General features: G+C 47.1%; 3 protein-coding genes across 3 annotated transcripts; 1 reads left to right on the forward strand and 2 right to left on the reverse strand.

The window, feature by feature from the left end:
* Positions 1-291: 291 nt before the first annotated feature.
* EDB91DRAFT_1252501 (uncharacterized protein) lies at positions 292-2,222 on the forward strand (the record flags this gene model as incomplete). Its single annotated transcript, XM_041323511.1, has 6 exons — positions 292-444; positions 490-1,005; positions 1,055-1,264; positions 1,316-1,373; positions 1,416-1,601; positions 1,651-2,222. 6 exons carry the CDS (start codon positions 292-294, stop codon positions 2,220-2,222), a joined length of 1,695 nt encoding a protein of 564 aa, XP_041173102.1.
* Positions 2,223-2,865: 643 nt separating this feature from the next.
* Positions 2,866-3,483, reverse strand: EDB91DRAFT_1239048 (uncharacterized protein; the record flags this gene model as incomplete). Its single annotated transcript, XM_041321802.1, has 1 exon — positions 2,866-3,483. The coding sequence occupies one exon, from the start codon at positions 3,481-3,483 to the stop codon at positions 2,866-2,868; it is 618 nt and encodes a 205-aa protein (XP_041173103.1).
* A 1,846-nt stretch (positions 3,484-5,329) lies between these two features.
* EDB91DRAFT_1239049 (uncharacterized protein) lies at positions 5,330-6,529 on the reverse strand (the record flags this gene model as incomplete). Its single annotated transcript, XM_041321803.1, has 5 exons — positions 5,330-5,410; positions 5,447-5,563; positions 5,645-5,831; positions 5,881-6,163; positions 6,259-6,529. The coding sequence occupies 5 exons, from the start codon at positions 6,527-6,529 to the stop codon at positions 5,330-5,332; spliced, it is 939 nt and encodes a 312-aa protein (XP_041173104.1).
* Between the last annotated feature and the right edge of the window lie 12,581 nt (positions 6,530-19,110).

Below are 19,110 nucleotides of genomic sequence, written 5' to 3' on the forward strand. Positions count from 1 at the left end.
ACTTAAGCGCTCGGTGGCACCGGTGATGTTGGACATGATTGGATATTTGGAATATGATGATTGGCGAATGGGAATTTATATTGTTTGCTGTAATCGGAACATACCGAAGTGAATGGCGGATCATGCCAAAATTGTGATTTGCAGATTTCCATTGTGCATTAGCCCGATATGGAAATTTATTGCATGTGTGACATAATCAGCCACCACATTAGTTCACGTTGGACTTGTATTTCTTCATCATCGCAGTTCATTGCCACCCCTCATCTTAACACCATTACCACCATTATCACCATGACCGCCATAGTTAACTGGGCCGCTAACAAAGCCAATGCTGGTTTCCTCAATGCAGCCAACAAGGTTGAACATCTTCTGGGGCAGGCTCTCCAATTGAAGCCTGCCGATCCCAAACACATCGCAATTGCGATGGAGATGGCCGCATCTCTTGTAAGTCTTGTTACTTTTAAGTTTCAAATTCTCTAATCTTCGTAGAGTTTTACCTTCAGCAGCTACACCTATTCGGCAACCTCTGTGCCACCCATGGTGCTCTCTGCTGCCGCAGAGATTCATGAGCACCTGGACAACTCCTCCTGCAATGTTGTCAGTGCCCCGGTCTGGTCCAACATTCGCCCAGACGATCCGCGGAGCCAGCATAGCCCGCTTTACCCCCTCACTCTTGCCTATGGCAAACCCCCACCACCCACCAATCCTCCTGTTGCCGGTCCATCTGGATCCAACACTGCAGTCACCCAGGATGCCAATGTCCTTGCAGGCAAGGGCAAAGGCAAGGCAAGGGAAGATCCTGAGGCTGAACCAACAGAACAGCGCGGCCGCGGTATGGAACACAAGCGACTCCGGTGCATGAGTGGCCCCCGCAGTCAGAGTCGCGCGCCAAAGGCAAAACGGCCACGTGCCACCTCCAAGGCCATGATCACCAGCGAGGACGAACAGGAGTTGGACATGGTCGACATTCCCCAACAGCAACCGGCACCAGAGGCCAGGAAGAAGGTAAGTATTCCTTGTTGACTTTGTATATGTGATTTAACCTCCCTGGCAGGCATCCTTGCCCACCAGACTTCCTCCCGCCCTCAAGAAGACCCGGTCGCAAAGCAAGTCGTTCACTGTCACCAGCAACAATGAGGAGGATGCCGAGCCGACGCCCAAACCTCCACCGAAGAAGAAGAAGACGTATGTGGAGATTGATGATGAGATGACGGCGAACATTGGCCCAGTGCCAAAGATGGGCATGCCATATGTTCAGGTTCCGGTAAGTGTTTCCTCCCATCTGGCATTCACCTTCTAATGATATGAAATGTAGCCTGCACCATCAGCTATCGCTGGCAATGACACCGCCGATCCCAACACATGGTCGCCAGGTTGCGGCCCCTGCGTCCTCTGAGGGCTTATATGCCTCCAAGGCTACAACAACTCCGGTGTGGCACTGACCATATGTGAAGCCTGCCACTGCCTCAAGCATAAGTGCAGTGGTAATGGTTCCGCCGTTCCTACCACCAAAGCAAAGAAACTGGCGGTGACCACAACTCGGCGGGGGCGTTCAAAATCTCGCCGCCGAGCATCACTGGTGCATGTCTCTCCAGAGACAGGTGAGTACTCAGTTTTATTTTTATTTTTATCTAAAACTAGATGATTCAGCCACTCCAGCAGCAGCATCTACATCTGGTGCACCTGCACCGGTTGTTGCTACCACCGCCGCTCCCGCTCCCACTCCTGCTTCCGCTCCCATTCCCATTCCCATTCCTACTCCCACTCCCACCACCACACCCATCACCGCTCCTGCCACTGCTGCCGCCCCCACTGCCGCCTCCACTCCTGATGGGCCAGCAGATGCATCTGTTATTGCCCTGAAGGAGCAAATCGAGGCGTTACAATCCACTGTCGCCTCATTGGAGGCAAAGGCCAGCATCAGGGAGAAGCATCTCCTGGAAGCCAATCAGAGATTGGCCGACCAGGAGGCAACTTCAAAACTCCTTGCCGAGCAATTCGAAGAACTTCGCTGGCAGTTGCTCCCTCCCCCAGTCCCTGCATCTCCTGTCGCAGCATGCCTGCCAGTTATTATCGGCAACCTCAGCGGCAACAACAAGAATATTGGCGCAGCAGAAGATGGAGCTGAGCCCATGTCTGGAGCTATTGCCGAGGCTGAAGAAGTAGCTGAGTCCACGTCCGGTGTTGTTGCCCAACCCCATTTCCCAGTGTACTGCCGCTGATACATATCGATCCAGCCAATGCAAACAGACCATCACCGGCAATCATTCCCGATATCTATATGAGCATCTTAATTCCTGGAATACAATCGCCGATGGTAATGGACCATTTGCCAGACCTCATACCTGACATCCATTCCCCGATACTACTTTCCAGCATCCCCTCGCCGAAGCTAATGGGCCGCATTCCAAATGCCCATTTTTTTCGCTGACCCCATTTCCCGGCGTGCTGCTGCTGATACTTATGGACCATGGGCCCACCCGACGGTCATGAGGACTCAATTATGTAGGCCCACCCCTCAATACACATACATTAATTCTGATACCCATGGGCCCACTCCAAAGCATCGAGCACATTCTACTATGGGCCCAGCCCTAACAGTCGGTGGTACTTATGGACCGTGGGCCCACCTGAGGGTGATGAGGACTCAATATTGTAGGCCCACCCCTCAATACACATCTATTAATTCTGACACCCATGGGCCCACTCCAAAGCATCAAGCCCATTCTACTGTGGGCCCACCCCTAACGGTTGGTAACAATGCAACCGTGGGCCCACCCATCAACATCGGATGACAATCTAATGTGGGCCCATGGTGGGCTGGCCCTACACCTATGGAGAAATGTCAACTTGGGCTGGCCGAGTCTATAGGGTCAAGTCACTGAAGGGGCTCCCTGTGCATCCACCAGGTACATAGTCCAGAATTATTGTTGGATGGTGTATTTTCATCCAATTTCGAAACTTCGCTGAGCAGTGCACTGACCACAGGTCTATCTGCCAGATTGCTTTTTGTGAGGGAGGCAGGCCAAGGGCAACCTTCTCTTGCTTGAAGTAGGGTGCGATAATATTGTTCACAAGTGACTCCATGGTCTCGTGAGTTGACCAGTAAGTGTCGGTCTTCGAGAATTCGAAACAAAACCCTTCACTAATGCAATCATCATAGTGCGATGCTGTTGGGCGTGGACAAGATTTTGTAGTGGCACCCTCATAGACCATCTGTAGTGGTAGCATCTTCCCTGAGCATGCAATAGACACAACGGCTGTGAAGGCACATTTTTCGTCCTCACCAATGGTTGACACCTGCATAGCACCACGTTTCGTCCATGTTAAGCTAGATCCCTGTGCGTAGATGACTTGAGTTTGGTCTGTGTTCACATAAAGTGAGGCTGGTATGTCTTCCTCTTTGATTGCATATGCAATATGAAACAACACTTTTTCACACAGGTCTTCCCAATGATCTGGCAATTTATGAGCTGCGCGCATGGACTTCCGCTCTGACCAGTTGAGTGTTGTATGTAGCCACTGTCGGATGAATGAATCTGAACATCGGAATTCAGAGCCGTCGGCTGCCTTGATGTCGAAGATTTTTGGTGCGAGCTGCATGATCAGGGCAACAACAATTCCCCTGATGGTAACAAGGGTCAGTGGGACTGATGCATCTCGCAGTTGATTAAGGTGGGTGATGATGGCCTTCTCAACTGTTGGAAACTGTGTCTGTGAATAATCAGACACAGCAATGTTAATTATAATTGGAAGAGACATACAAAGATTCCTTTCCGGCCGCCTTTGTTACCCTGACCTTGATTGTGCCCATATTCAGCCATTTTCACAGCTTGTTCTGACCATTTTGGCTCATCACCACTTCAGTTGATCCAGCCATTGACAGTGGAATGAGCAAGGCCTGCAAAGCTTTGTGGGTCTTGTCTCTTAAGTAGAGCAATAATCTTGGTCAAGCTCATCTTCCACCCTACCCCAGGATGTTTTGCAGCATTGACAATCTGTGACCACAAGAAGGGTGTGTGCCAATTATGGTACACAGCATCCTTTGGTTCATTTTTCTTCTTTCATCCTTGTAGGTGGGTTTTCTTTCATTGTTGACGCTCCTGTTCTCATGCAGCACGATATGGCCGACTAAGCTCCGCTATAGATGATTTTGACCATTTTCGTGGGCTGTTATCCTCAAGATGGACCATTGTGCGCTCATGACACAGTAAAGTGAGTCCTATGTGAGTCTATGTGAGCTATGTTATCATACCTTCAAATTCAGTTTTGTCCCTCCAGGAGATCTCTCCCCACGAGCCTTCTGTGCCTCGTAAATTACTTGGCAATGCTTTTGTTGCCGTAAGTTGTTGTTCTTTCTCGTTTCAAGCCTGCGATGCTGAGTTTTAAGGCTAGCCATTGCCTCAGCTTCTTGTCTCCCCTCCTCCAACATCAAATCCACTTTCTTCATCTGATGGCAAAGTTCCTCAGGTGTGCATTTTGTGAGAAACCTCATTAACCCTCGTGGTCGTCCCTCTGCCTGTTTACAGGAGTGCAATATGGATTGCAGAATCTTGATGGATCTTCTGTGGCTTGTTTTGGTCTGGGCTTGGATGCAGAGTCAAAGGAGCCCTCATATGAGAGGTTCATTTCATGGACTTGATTGGCATGCTCAAAGTTAATGGTTGTTGAAGGAGATCATCATTGGAGTCTGAGTCAAAGGAGCTCTTCTCTTTGGTAGTTTCATCCTCTTTGCTGGTAGCTTCTTCTGATGATGTGAATGAAGGTAGTGATTCCATATCAAAATTCTTTGGCATTGCAAAGGTAAAGTTGTAGCCAGGTTTGATGTTGAAGCTCTACACAACATAGATTTAGCTCAACAATCAGAAATCAAGGGCTTGTAGAATGATCTGACCTGGTTGAGGTGTCGTCTTCCGACCTTGAGTAAGATTTTTAGCCTCTCATCATCCACCTTTTTCATGTCCATTAGTGGATATTCACTTGGCAAGAAGAAGTGTGCAAGTGCATTAACAGACAGGAGCCCACATGAGAATGAGTCCACTTGGTGGACTATCTCTAGACTCCTGACGGTAAAGTGATGTCCAGTATGATGATTAGACCACCACTGAAGGACATCAATTGGCATCAGTAAAACCACCAATTCCTTTTCTAGCCTTATGTTCCTTAATGTGCTTTCAAATTTTGTCACGACGAGTCTAAACCAGCTTACTCCTTGCTTTTTGTACTTTATTTCCTTACTACTGAAAGCAAATCAAGACAAACAAGTGAAAATCGACTGACAATCAAATTTAGAATAATAAGTAGTACAGTGTAAATATAATTTAAGAGTCTATGACGCAATTTCAAAGGAGTGATGGTCGGCGTATTTGTTGATGTAGAATCTGCAGAAGGAATCATATGTCTGATAATGCTGGAGGTTGGGGGAAATGAATCAACTGCTGTAGACGGGAATAAGGTGAGCAGTGCGGTATATTGAGTCAACATGAATGATGGCAATATGGGGAGCATTGTTGGCATGGTGAGCGGGCTGCACCATCCACATACCGGTGTCGTCGTCAGGCAACTCTCCAAGAGTATTGAACCACCACACAATTGCACATGGATATGTTTCAGTCCTGTAAGTGAAAGAGAAAAATGTCAGTACTCGAGCGACATCCATCCCCCTCATTCCCTCAAGGTCCGGATTTGTGTTGACAAAGATGCAGTCATAGCGCGGGTGCTCCTTCCTCCATGCTGGACATGCACGGATGTGCTCGCGGTGCATGCCGCCGATGCCACTGAGATTGCTGGGGGCAACAAACCTCGAACATGCTGAATTAAAAACATTAATTCTTTCGTCATATTGTGGACAATTCACAGGAGGAATGTGCAATGGATCACAGGGGTCGTTCGGATTGAGTTGCACAAAAAGGAAGCGGCACACCATGTTCGGGAGCTGGGGAATCGACAGTTCCAACGCTAATGCAGACACCGTGCGGGTGCGGTTGCGTTCTAGTGCACGATGTGACATTTGTTAGCAAAGATAAACAAGGGTTATAATGAGAGAACTTATGAGGCGTCTTCACCAATTCCACGTGTGCTTGGATAATGGTCGGGCCAGTGTCTATTTCAACATCCCCGACATCCTCATCCTCCTGCACATTCACCTCAGGCTCGGCGTCCTCTCGCAAAGGATTTCCAGGCTCATCATTTGCAATTCAGATCAGTTCTGTTGTAGAGTTAGTTGTAGCACATTGAATGTAGTAGTTTTAGACTCACCTAATGCGTTAATAGCTGCTGAAAGGCACGTCCTGTCAAGCATCCCACGGGTTGTAAAGTCAGTTTGTGCTGCTGCTAGTTTGTCCAGGTGCTGGTTAGTGACCAGCATCTGACTGAGTGCCTTATATTGACTTGAGTGCCACCACGGTTCTTTAATGGCTTTGATGTGTTTTGATTCGGTAATTGAGGAACACAGACCATTAAAAGCACCAAAAAGGTGTATGAGGTGAATATAGTGTTGAAGGGAGTGTTGACAGGGGAGCAAGAACATTTCAATGACTTCGGTAGTCTTGAAAATTTCTCAGTACTGGTGGAAACGGTCAAGAGTGTCTTGGATTTCATCAATGTTATGACCAATGTTCACCAATAATGATGAAGGTGAGCACACAACCACTAGGACTCAGTCAGAGAGGATAACGAACAAGATGGTATTGAGCGTGAACGTCTAAGGAGTACTTACGCTAACTAACCTACTTATATACATAACATTGAATAGGAGTCTGAAAGAAATCAGCCAATGAGAAAAGAATCGTACGATACTGCGGATGACTAAGTATGACATCATGATATATAAGCGAATGAGTAATACGGCAACTAAGTAGAAAACCAAGCTCCGACTGGTTCTTCTTTGGGAAGCAAGATTGTTCTAGCCCATGGAGTAGGAGAGCCAATCAGAGAAACCACGGGTGAGATGTGAAGAGGTGAAGGTGTGACAGGGTGAGAAGTCATGTGACCGATTTGGGTATTGGAAGTAGCCGAAGGAAAACCGAGAAATGAAAAATGGTTCGTATTTGGGATTCGTGACATTACCCCCTTTCTAGGATGAGCGTCCTCGTGAATGTAAGATGGTCGTATATTTTTCTGTCTCCATTTGAGGAAATCAGGGGTTGTCAGAATTGAAGCGGAGATCTGTGCCGATTTAACCGCATTAGGGGTTTCTGCATAAAAGTCGGCTACTATGAGCGGCGCATTCTTCACATCTTCCTCTGACTGCCATGTTGCTTCTTCTACTGCATATCCTTTCCATTTTACTAAATACTGCAACTTGCGTCTGTATAGGCGGCTTTGCAATATTTGCTCTGCTTCATATTCTGGGACTTGGTCAACAATCTCCGGAGGCGGACGTGTTTGTGGCGGGCGGTCAACAAGTTGTGAGGTTTGATGCGGGGTGAGTAGCGATACGTGGAAGACAGGATGAACGCGATATTTACTAGGGAGCTTTAACTTGTAGTTTAGCTCGCCAGTCTTCTCTTCGATTTCAAATGGTCCCAGATGGCAGTTGGACAACTTTTGGCTCGGACGGCATTGTTTGATATTTGTCATGTCTAACCATACCTTGTCGCCTGGTTTGAATTGTGGTGCGTCTTTTACCTTCTGGTCATAAAAGCGCTTCATTTGATCATTCGCTATTTCTAGCATCGCCTTCATCTCTTCTTGTGCCTCCTTCATCTCAGCTAGTCTCTGATCGGCTTGGGGAATTGTATTGGAAGAATTAGGGGAAATTGTGAATTCAGGATAATAGCCGTAGACACATTTGAATGGGGAATGTCCAGTGACTGTTACAGAATTATTATGCGTGAATTCAGCAATTGGAAGCCAAGAAACCCAATCATTCTGACAGTAGGATGTGAAGAGTCGTAGGTACTGTTTGACTTCTTGATTGACTCGTTCCGTTTGTCTGTTGGTCTGTGGGTGATATGCTGTTGACATGGACCACTGGGTTCCTGGTCATTTCGAGACTTCCTGCATGAACTTGGACACAAACTGTGTTCCCCTATCCGAGATCACCTTCTTCGGTGTTCCGTGTAACTTCCATATTTGATTGAGAAATAAGTCCGCGACTCCCTTAGAATCAACATCTTTGGTGGTTGGAGCAAGATGTGCTTGCTTTGTGAAATGATCAATGACTACCAAAATACTGTCTTTGCCCTGGGAGATGGGTAGATTGGTGATGAGGTCGCAGCTAATGGTTTGCCATGGCCCTTCTGGAACCTCGTTTGGCTTCAATGGTCCGTGGGGTTTTGATGGTAGCACCTTCGTTTGCTTGCATCGATCACATCCATCTACATAGTCATTGACCCACTTCTGCATCTGAGGCCACCAATAGTTTCGCGAGACAAGTTCAAGAGTCTTGGCACGTCCCATGTGTCCTGCTGCAGGCGAGTTGTGGAAGATCTCTAGCACTGAGCGACGAATTTCCTTATTATTGGGAACGTAGACCAATCCTCTCAACAGAATAAGTCCATCCTCTGTATTCCACTCTTCCAATCCTTTTCTCAACTGTACGGGGCCTTCTTCAGAGTTTTGATAGCATTTCGGACTTCCGGATCTAAATCGGTACAGTTTCTGATACACTTCAACAGCGAATGCTCTCCTTCTATCAGAATCTGACCTCTTTTTGCGACTTTGATATGAAAAAACTCGGGTTTCAGAAGCACGCGATCGGAATTGTCGTTTTCTACCCCCCCTCTGTGGTCTGGCCTCCTGGACAGAGCGTCGGCAGTGTCATTAACCTTTCCCGGTTTGTGTTGCAGAGTGAAATTGTACTCTGCAAGGAACAAGGACCACCTTGCCTGTCTACAAGTTAACTTCTGGCTTGTCATGAAGTACTCAAGGTTTTTATGGTCCATCCAGATCTCTACCGGATGAGGTGTGCCCTGCACATAATGTCTCCACTCCTCCAATGCGCGGATGATGGCTAAAAGTTCTTTGTCGTGAATGTCGTAATTATGCTCTGCATCCTGCATTGTTTTGCTAAAAAAGGCCACTGGGTGCCATAGTCCATCTTCTTCCAACTGAGAAAGTACACCACCAGTAGCGTAGTCAGATGCGTCACTTTCTATCCTTTGTTTTTTATTCGCATCTGGCATGACTAGCACTGGCGCGGAAGTGAAACTGTCCTTCAGAGCTTTGAAAGCCTTCTCTTGTTTGTCCGTCCATTCCCATGGTACATCCTTTCTGATGAGTTCATTCATGGGTCTGGCAATGTTTGAGAAACCGAGAATGAATTGACGATAAAAGTTCGCAAATCCCATGAATCATTGAATGTCCCCGACACAGGTAGGAGTGGGCCATTCCTGAACTCCTTTAACCTTGACCAGATCCATAGAGATGTGTCCATCTTTGACGATCAAACCAAGAAACTCCACTTCCTTCTTCTCAAAAGAACACTTTTCCGGTTTGAGATAGAGATCATTGTCCTGTAGTCTCTGTAGTACCTCGCGCACTACCTTCCGATGTTTCTCTACATCACCATTGGTGAAAACCAAGATGTCATCAATGTAGACTACAACGACCTTTCCTTCCTTAAGATCTTGGAAGATCTGGTCCATCATAGTTTGGAAGGTAGCTGGGGAGTTCATCATGCCGAAGTACATTACGACTGGTTCATGATGTCCGAAAGGAGTTTTGAAGGCAGCCATCCATTGGTCTCCTTCTCTCATTCTGATATTATTATAGCCCCATCGAACGTCCATTTTCGAAAAAACCTTTGCACCAGAGAGTCGATCAATAAGGTCCTGAGAGCGAGGGAGAGGGTATGCATTTCGGATGGTTTTCTCATTCAACCTCCGATAGTCCATGACAGGTCCAAGCTTTCCATCCTTCTTAGCAACAAAGAAGAAAGGAGCTGCTACTGGAGATTCGCTATCTCTCAGTTGTCCCAAGTCATATTCCTGCTTCAACCACTTCTCACATGCGTCATTTTCAGCGGGGGACAGAGGATATGCCTTTGCATTGGGAGGAAGATCATTAGGGTCCTTGAGGTCTACCTTGTGATCCCACTTCTTAGACTCGGGGAATCGAGTAGACTCTTCTTCGGAAGAAGACCTTAAGATAATCATGGAGCCAGTCCGGCACCATTTCTTCTACGGGCTTCTTTTCCTTCTTCTTCTCCTCCTGCTGCGCCAACTCTGATGCCACCGAACTCTTGTACCTGATCCACACATTCTGTGATGAATCCTCATCCTCGACTTCCTCGATCTGCACCTTCTGACCAACAGTAGTAGCAAGGTCCAATTGTTCTTCATCCTCAAGCCTGACAGGTATAGTACCCACATGTCCGTACATTTTAGAGCTGAGGCTGTTAGACTGAACCCAATGATGGATAGAGGCTTCCTCGATATCCTCATCTTCGTCATCTTCTGCCGGTATCAAATTGGGCAACACCGAAAGGATCGAAGAGTTCATAGCTTTTCTCTTCTTCGCCTTAGTCTTTTTGACCTTGACCTTGGCTTCTTGACATTTAACCAGGCAACGGTCTAATGCCACCTTCCCTGCATTCTAATTGATACTGGGATTGTGAAATTGTAGCCAATCTATTCCAATGATAACATCATCGGATCCTAGGTCTGTGACCAGAAAGGCTACTTCTTCCTCATGATCCCCTATCATAAGCTTCAAATCTGCATAATGTGTAATTGGTCCAGCGGAATTGTCTGTTTCATCAATATTATGGATTGACATTGCTCTCAGCAACTGTTTGGTTTGAACTTGATTTTTTTCTATGAATTTTTTGCTGAGGAAAAGGTTCGTTGCTCCACAATCCACTAGAGCATTGACAGCTGCTTTTTTGTGTTTCCCTTCCAACGTAACTGGCAAGTAGAAATGGTCTTGTTTATTCCCAGAACAAACTTCTGATACTTCTGCAAACATAATTGCCGAGTCACCGAGAATGGAAAAACGATTTCTCTGATCTAAGTCTGCAGTTGACTTTGATCTCCCTAAAAACCCTTTTGTTCCTCTTTCTTCGCTGGATTATACATGGTGGAGAGGCAGATGCACTCGTTCACGATGCGGTTAATATCTTTCAGGGTGAGTGCTTTCACTGCTGGAACTTCTTCGGTTTTACTGGCACGGACAGCTGGTCCTTTGCCCTTTGGGTCAAGTGGCTTTCCCGTGCAGTTACGGGCCATATGCCCTTCTTCTCTGCAGTGATAGCAAATGAACTTTGCTCCCTGTTGTCCTTGAGGCCGGGGTCTGCCTCCTGCTCTGGTTGCATCTACGTCCATGGCATTTCCTCCCTGTGACGTGGTCTTGGGTGCTCCAGCTGGTGCGGGTGGAACAGCGGAGCCTCGCCAAGGTTGTCATGGAGTGAAGTTCATCTTCCTCTCGTCATCAAGCTCCTCGAGGTTCTGCCCGACTAGGAGCGCCTCCCTGATCAATCCTTCCAGGGTATCTTTCCTGTTAGGGTGGATATTGGCCAGGTAGTTTTTGACTCGCTGGTCCAATCCATGACGGAGTTTGCGCATTAACTCGTAGTGGGAGAAATGACAGAAGGCAAGCTTCTGACGGAAGAGGGAGATATACTCTCCGACGGTACGATTGCCTTGTCAGAGAGCTTCCAACTCTCTTGCTGCCTTCTCCTCCTTGTTGACGACGGTCCACATGACCTTCATGTCCTTGACAATGTTGTCGTAGGACCTGGGATGGCCGCTGAGCGCCATGGGGGTGACACTCTCTGCCCACTTGGCTGCAGCTCCTCGGCAGAAGGAAACGAGACATGTGCACTTCTGCTGCTCTGTTGCTCCAGGGTAACCTGTAAAATAGATTGCGAGCTGGGTGAGGAAGGTGTTGATGTCAATGGAGTTCTTATCCCCTGTGAAGTCCATCGGTTTCGCCATCTTGATATCAGAGCCTGAAGTCCCAGATGTAGCACCTGGGATCTTCGTTGTAGGCAAGTTCTGCAAAACTGTGATGTGGCTCTCTGTGACCGTCAACGAGTTCTCCAAATCCCTTGTCCTGATCTTCAGGTAGTTGATCTCGTCGTTCGCGTGTACCAGACCTGCTTGCAGCTCGTCGATCTCCTTCTGTAGACTGTCTATGAACTGCCTGGTTTACCTTCTTTCTTGTTTGACGACGACTTGGATTGCATCCGAAATGCTCTTGTGGGTGATGGTAGTCTCCCCGGGCCCTAAGATGCCGAAGGGTACAGAAGGGCCTGCGGTTGGGGTGGTGGATGGTTCTGCAGATCCCAATGGGTGGTGCCACGCCAACGGTGTTGGAGAGTGGATGGTCGCTCTGTCTGGAGCATCTACTGGCGGCACGACTGCCTGTGCCATTGCTACTTCCGTATCTTCTGAAGTGACGATCCCATGCTCTTCTAGATTCTCGGACATGGAAGAAGGAGCAATTGGAATCCAAACAGGAAACATTGCTGTGGAGTGCGAGGGCTCTAGCCGCGACTAGGCGAGATCTGTATGGCGGAGCCGTGATAACAAGGGTGCGAATACAGCGCATGTAGCGGTTCGTCAACCTAAAATAACTCGAGAGGAGTTCGCGAAAGATGCGGTGAACTTTCGGTCTACTTTTAGCACCCTAGGTTCCTATCGTAAGGTATTTAGACAGTGAGAGGACTGTCGCGAGTGCCGTTCTGTTACGTAGAAAGCAGATATTGTAGCGTACAGTTGGCAGGGTTTGGGGCCTAACTGTAGACGTGTGGAAACAGGACCTAAAGTCACTGATCCTTATGAACTGGCGGCTCGTAGTAAGACGAGGGCCTGGTTCACTTCTACTAAAGACTAACGTAAAGAGATTGAGATACTGAAACGCGTCGAGGAAATGATGATTGAACAAAAAACGTAATCCGCGAGAATATTCTCAAGCAGAATAGCATGGTGAAGTTCGTTGAGAATGTTGACGTCCAAGACAAAGTTCGAGTCGGAGTGGTAAGATAGACTTAACCTAATGTTATGACCAACGTTCACCAATAATGATGAAGGTGAGTTCACAACCACTAGGACTTGGTCAAAGATGATGAGGAACAGGATAGTATTGAGCGTGAACGTCTAAGTCACTACAACAGTAGGAAACGAAGAGGTTAAGTCTAAGGAGTACTTACACTAACTAACCTACTTATATACATAACATTGAATAGGAGTCTGAAAGAAATCAGCCAATGAGAAAAGAGTCGTACGATACTGCAGATGACTAAGTATGACATCATGATATATAAGCGAATGAGTAAGATGGTTACTAAATAGAAACCCAAGATCCGACCGGTTCTTCTTTAGGAAGCGAGATTGTTCTAGCCCGTGGAGTAGGGGAGCCAATCGGCGAAGCAATGGGTGATATGTGATGAGGAGTCACGTGACCAGCTCAGGTACTGGAAGTAGCCAAAGGAAAACTGAGAAATGAAAAATGGTTCGTATTTGGGATTCGTGACAGCTGCCAGTTCATAAGGATCAGTGACACTTAGGTCCTGTTTCCGCACGTCTGCAGTTAGGCCCAAAACCCTGCCAACTGTACACTACATATCTGCTTTCTATGTAACAGAACGGCACTTGCGACTGTCCTCTCACAGTCTAAATACTTTATGATAGGAACCTAGGGTGCTAAAAGTAGACCCAAAAGTTCACCGCATCTTTCGCGAACTCCTCTCGAGTTCTACATAGGTTGATGAACCGCTACACGCGCTGCATTCGCACCTTTGTCATCATTGCCCCGCCATACAGATCCCGCCTAGTCGAGGCTAGGGCTTTCGCGCTGCACAACAATGTTTCCTGTCTGGATTCCCATTGTTCCTTCTTCCATGTCAGAGAATCTAGGAGAAACCGGGATTGTCGCTTCAGAGGATATAGAAGTGACAATGGCTCCAGCAGTGATACAGCCAGTAGCCACTCCATCAAGGAGTGTAATTCACTCACCCCAGCTGCAAGGATGGCTCCCGCCATTCCCATCTGTAGAACAATCCACCACCCCAACCGAAGGCCCTTCTGTACCGCATGCCATCTCCAGGCCTGGGTCAACTACCATCACCCACAAGGGCATTTCGGATGCAATCAATGCTGTCATCACAGAAGAAAGGGTTTACACCAGACAGTTGATAGATCGCATGCAGGAGCAGATCAACACTCTCAATGACGGCTTAGTAACAGCCAACGACAAGAACACAGACCTGAGGATCAGGGTAACATTCCTGGAGAACTCCCTGGGAATCACAGAGGACAACATCACGGCTTTGCAGAACTCATCTACAACGAAGATCCCAGGCTCTACATCTGGGACTTCAGGCTCTGATATCAAAATGTCGAAACCAATGGACTTCATGGGCGAGAAGAACTCCATTGATGTCGACACCTTCCTCACCCAGCTCACCATCTACTTCACTGGTTACCCTGGAGTGACAGAACAGCAGAAATGCACCTGTCTTGTTTCCTTTTGCCGGGGCACTGCAGCCAAGTGGGCAGAAAGCATTACCCCCATGGCACTCAGCGGCAAGCCCGGGTCCTATGCTAGCATCGTCAGCAACATGAAGGTCATGTGGACTGTCGTCAACAAAGAGGAGAAGGCAGCAAGAGAGTTGGAAGCTCTCTGACAAGGCAATCGTACAGTCGGGGAGTATATCTCCATTTTCTGTCAGAAGCTCGCCTTCTGCCACTTCTCTGATTACAAGTTAATGTGCAAACTCCACTCTGGATTGGACCAATGAGTTAAAAACTACTTGGCCAATATCCACCCTAACAGGAAAGACACCCTGGAGGGATTGATCAGGGAGGCGCTCCTAGTCGGGCAGAACCTCAAGGAACTTGACGACGAGAGGAAAATGAACTTCACTCCACGACGACCTTGGCAAGGTGCTGCTGTACCACCCGCACCAGCTGGAGCACCCAAGACCACGTCGCAGGGAGGAAACACCATGGATGTTGATGCAACCAGGACAGGTGGTAGACCCCGACCTCAAGGACAACTGGGAGGTGTTTTCAAGTGCTACCGCTGTGGAGAAGACGGGCATATGGCTCGTAACTGCACAGGAAAGCCCCTTGACAAAGGCAAAGGACCAGCTGTCCGCGCCGGCAAGGTGGAAGAAGTTCCAGCAGTGAAGGCACTCACAGTGGAAGATATTAACCGCATCGTTAACAAGAGGATCTGCCTCTCCAGTATGTATAACCCAGCGAAGAAAGAGGAACAAAAGGGTTTTTAGGAGGATCAAAGTTGACTGTGAACTTAGATCAGAATAATTGTTTTTCCATTCTCTGTGACTCGGCAATTATGTTCACAGAAGTATCAGAAGTTTGTTCCGGGAATAAACGAGACCATTTCTACTTGCCAGTTACGTTGGAAGGGAAACACAAAAAAGCAGCCGTCAATGCTCTAGTAGACTGCGGAGCGACAAATCTCTTCATTAGTGAAAAGTTTGTCAAGAAAAATCAAGTCCAAACCAAGCAGTTGTTGCGAGCAATGTTGATTCATAATATAGATGAAACAGACAATTCCACCAGACCAATTACAAGTTATGCAGATTTGAAGCTCACAATAGGGGATCATGAGGAAGAAGTGGCCTTTCTGATCACAGATCTAGGAACCGATGATGTCATCATTGGAATAGATTGGCTACGATACCACAACCCTAGTATCAATTGGAATGCAGGAAAGGTGGCATTAGACCGTTGCCCAGTTAAATGTCAAGAAGCCAAGGTCAAGGACAAAAAGACTAAGGCAAAGGAGCGAAGAGCCATGAACTCTTCAATCCTTTCGGTGTTGCCCAAGTTGATACCGGCAGAAGATGACGAAGATGAGGATATTGAGGAAGCCTCTATCCATCATCAGAGCTCGTCTAAACCTCTTGAGAGTTCCATTGCTGCCAGACTTGAGGAAGAAGAACAATCGGACCTTGCTACTACTGTTGGACACAGAGCTACCAAGAATGTGCCTACAATCGAGAAGGTTGAGGATGAAGATTCATCACAGAACGTGTGGATCAGGTACAAGAGCTCTGTAGCATCAGAGTTAGCGCAGCAGGAGGAGAAGAAGAAGAAGAAGAAGAAGAAGAAGAAGAAGGAAAAGAAGCCTGTAGAGGAAATGGTGCCAGACTGGCTCCATGACTATCTTAAGGTCTTCTCTGAAGAAGAGTCTACTCAATTCCCCGAGTCTAAGAAGTGGGATCATAAAGTAGATCTCAAGGATCCTAATGACCTTCCTCCCAATGCGAAAGCATATCCCCTGTCCCCTGCTGAAAATGACACATGTGAGAAGTGGTTGAAGCAGGAATACGATTTGGGACGACTGAGAGATTCTGAATCTCCAGTAGCAGCTCCTTTCTTCTTTGTTGCTAAGAAGGACGGAAAGCTTGGACCTGTCATGGACTATCGGAGGTTGAATGAGAAAACCATCCGAAATGCATACCCTCTCCCTCATTCTCAAGATCTCATCGATCGTCTCTCCGGTGCAAAACTCTTTTCGAAAATGGACATTTGATGGGGTTATAATAATATTAGAATGAAAGAAGGAGACCAGTGGAAGGCCGCCTTCAAAACTCCTTTTGGACATCATGAACCAGTCGTAATGTACTTTGGCATGATGAACTCCCCAGCTACTTTCCAAACTATGATGGACCAAATCTTCCAAGATCTTAAGGAAGGAAAGGTCATTGTAGTCTACATTGACGACATCTTGGTATTCACCAACAGTGATGTAGAGAAACATCGGAAGGTGGTACGTGAGGTACTACAAAGGTTGCAGGACAATGACCTTTATCTCAAACCGGAGAAGTGTTCCTTTGAGAAGAAAGAAGTGGAGTTTCTCGGTTTGATCATCAAAGATGGACACATCTCTATGGATCCAGTCAAGATTAAATGAGTTCAGGAATGACCCACTCCTACCTGTGTCAAAGATATCCAAAGATTCATGGGATTTGCGAACTTTTATCGTCAATTCATTCTTGGTTTCTCGAACATTGCCAGACCCATGAATGAGCTTATCAGGAAGAATGTACCATGGGAATGGATGGACAAGCAGGAGAAGGCTTTTAGAACCCTCAAAGACAATTTTACGTCTGCACCCATACTAGTCATGCCAGATGCAAATAAGAAACAGAAGATCGAGAGCAATGCATCTGACTATGCCACTGGTGGTGTACTTTCTCAGTTGGAAGAAGACGGACTATGGCACCCAGTGGCCTTTTTTAGCAAATCAATGCAGGATGCAGAGCGTAATTACGACATTCACAACAAAGAACTTTTAGCTATCATCTGTGCATTGGAGGAGTGGAGGCATTATGTGCATGGCACACCTCATCCGGTAGAGATCTGGATGGACCATAAAAACCTCGAGTACTTCATGACAAGCCAGAAGCTAACTCGTAGACAGGCGAGATGGTCCTTGTTCCATGCAGAGTACAACTTCACTCCGCAACACAAACCAGGAAAGGTTAATGACACTGCTGATGCTCTGTCCAGGAGGCCAGACCACAGAGGGGGGGTAGAAAATGACAATTCCGATCACGTGCTTTTGAAACCTGAGTTTTTCCATATCAAAGCTGCAAAAAGAGGTCAGATTCTGATAGAAGGAGAGCATTCGCTGTTGAAGTGTATCAGACACTGCACCGATTTGGATCCGGAAATCTGAAATGCTATCGAAACTCTGAAGAAGGCCCCTGTGCAGTTGAGAAACTCTGAAGAAGGCCCCGTACAGTTGAGAAAAGGATTGGAAGAGTGGAATACAGAGGATGGACTTATTCTGTTGAGAGGATTGGTCTACGTTCCCAATAATAAGGAAATTCGTCGCTCAGTGCTAGAGATCTTCCACAACTCGCCTGCAGCAGGACACATGGGACGTGCCAAGACTCTTGAACTTGTCTCGCGAAACTATTGGTGGCCTCAGATGCAGAAGTGGGTCAATGACTATGTAGATGGATGTGATCGATGCAAGCAAACGAAGGTGCTACCATCAAAACCCCACGGACCATTGAAGCCAAACGAGGTTCCAGAAGGGCCATGGCAAACCATTAGCTGCGACCTCATCACCAATCTACCCATCTCCCAGGGCAAAGACAGTATTTTGGTAGTCGTTGATCATTTCACAAAGCAAGCACATCTTGCTCCAACCACCAAAGATGTTGATTCTAAGGGAGTCGCGGACTTATTTCTCAATCAAATATGGAAGTTACACGGAACACCAAAGAAGGTGATCTCGGATAGGGGAACACAGTTTGTGTCCAAGTTCATGCAGGAAGTCTTGAAATGACTAGGAACCAAGTGGTCCATGTCAACAGCATATCACCCACAGACTGACAGACAGACGGAACGAGTCAATCAAGAAGTCGAACAGTACCTCCGACTCTTCACATCCTACCATCAGAATGATTGGGTTTCTTGGCTTCCAATTGCTGAATTCACGCATAACAACTCAGTAACTGTCACTGGACATTCCCCATTCAAATGTGTCTACAGATATAATCCCGAGTTTACGATTTCCCCTAATTCTTCCAACACGATTCCCCATGCCGACCAGAGAGTAGCTGAGATGAGGGAGGCACAAGAAGAGACGAAGGCAATGCTGGAAATAGCGAACGATCGAATGAAGCGCTTTTATGATCATAAGGTAAAGGACGCACCAGAATTCAAACCAGGCGACAAGGTATGGTTAGATGCGACAAACATCAAACAACGCTGTCCGAGCCAAAAATTGTCCGACCGCCGTCTGGGACCATTCAAAATTGAAGAGAAGACTGGTGAGCTAAACTACAAGTTGAAACTCCCTGTTAAATATCGCATCCACCCAGTTTTCCATGTGTCCTTACTCACCCCACATCAAACCTCTCGACTCGTTGATCGCCCACCTCTAACGCGTCCGCCGCCGAAGATTGTTGACCAAGTCCCAGAATATGAAGCAGAGCAAATATTGCAAAGCCGCCTATACAGGCGCAAGTTGCAGTATTTAGTAAAATGGAAAGGATATGCAGAATCAGATGCAACATGGCAGTCAGAAGAAGATGTGAAGAATGCGCCACTCATTGTAGCCAATTTTTATGCAGAAAACCCCAATGCGGTTAAATCAGCGCGGATCTCTACTTCAATTCTGACTACCCCTGATTTCCTCGAATGGAGACAAAAAAATATACGACCATCTTACATT

Source organism: Suillus paluster (assembly GCF_016628075.1).
Source record: "Suillus paluster strain FC165 chromosome Unknown EDB91scaffold_69, whole genome shotgun sequence".
NCBI lineage: Eukaryota > Fungi > Basidiomycota > Agaricomycetes > Boletales > Suillaceae > Suillus > Suillus paluster.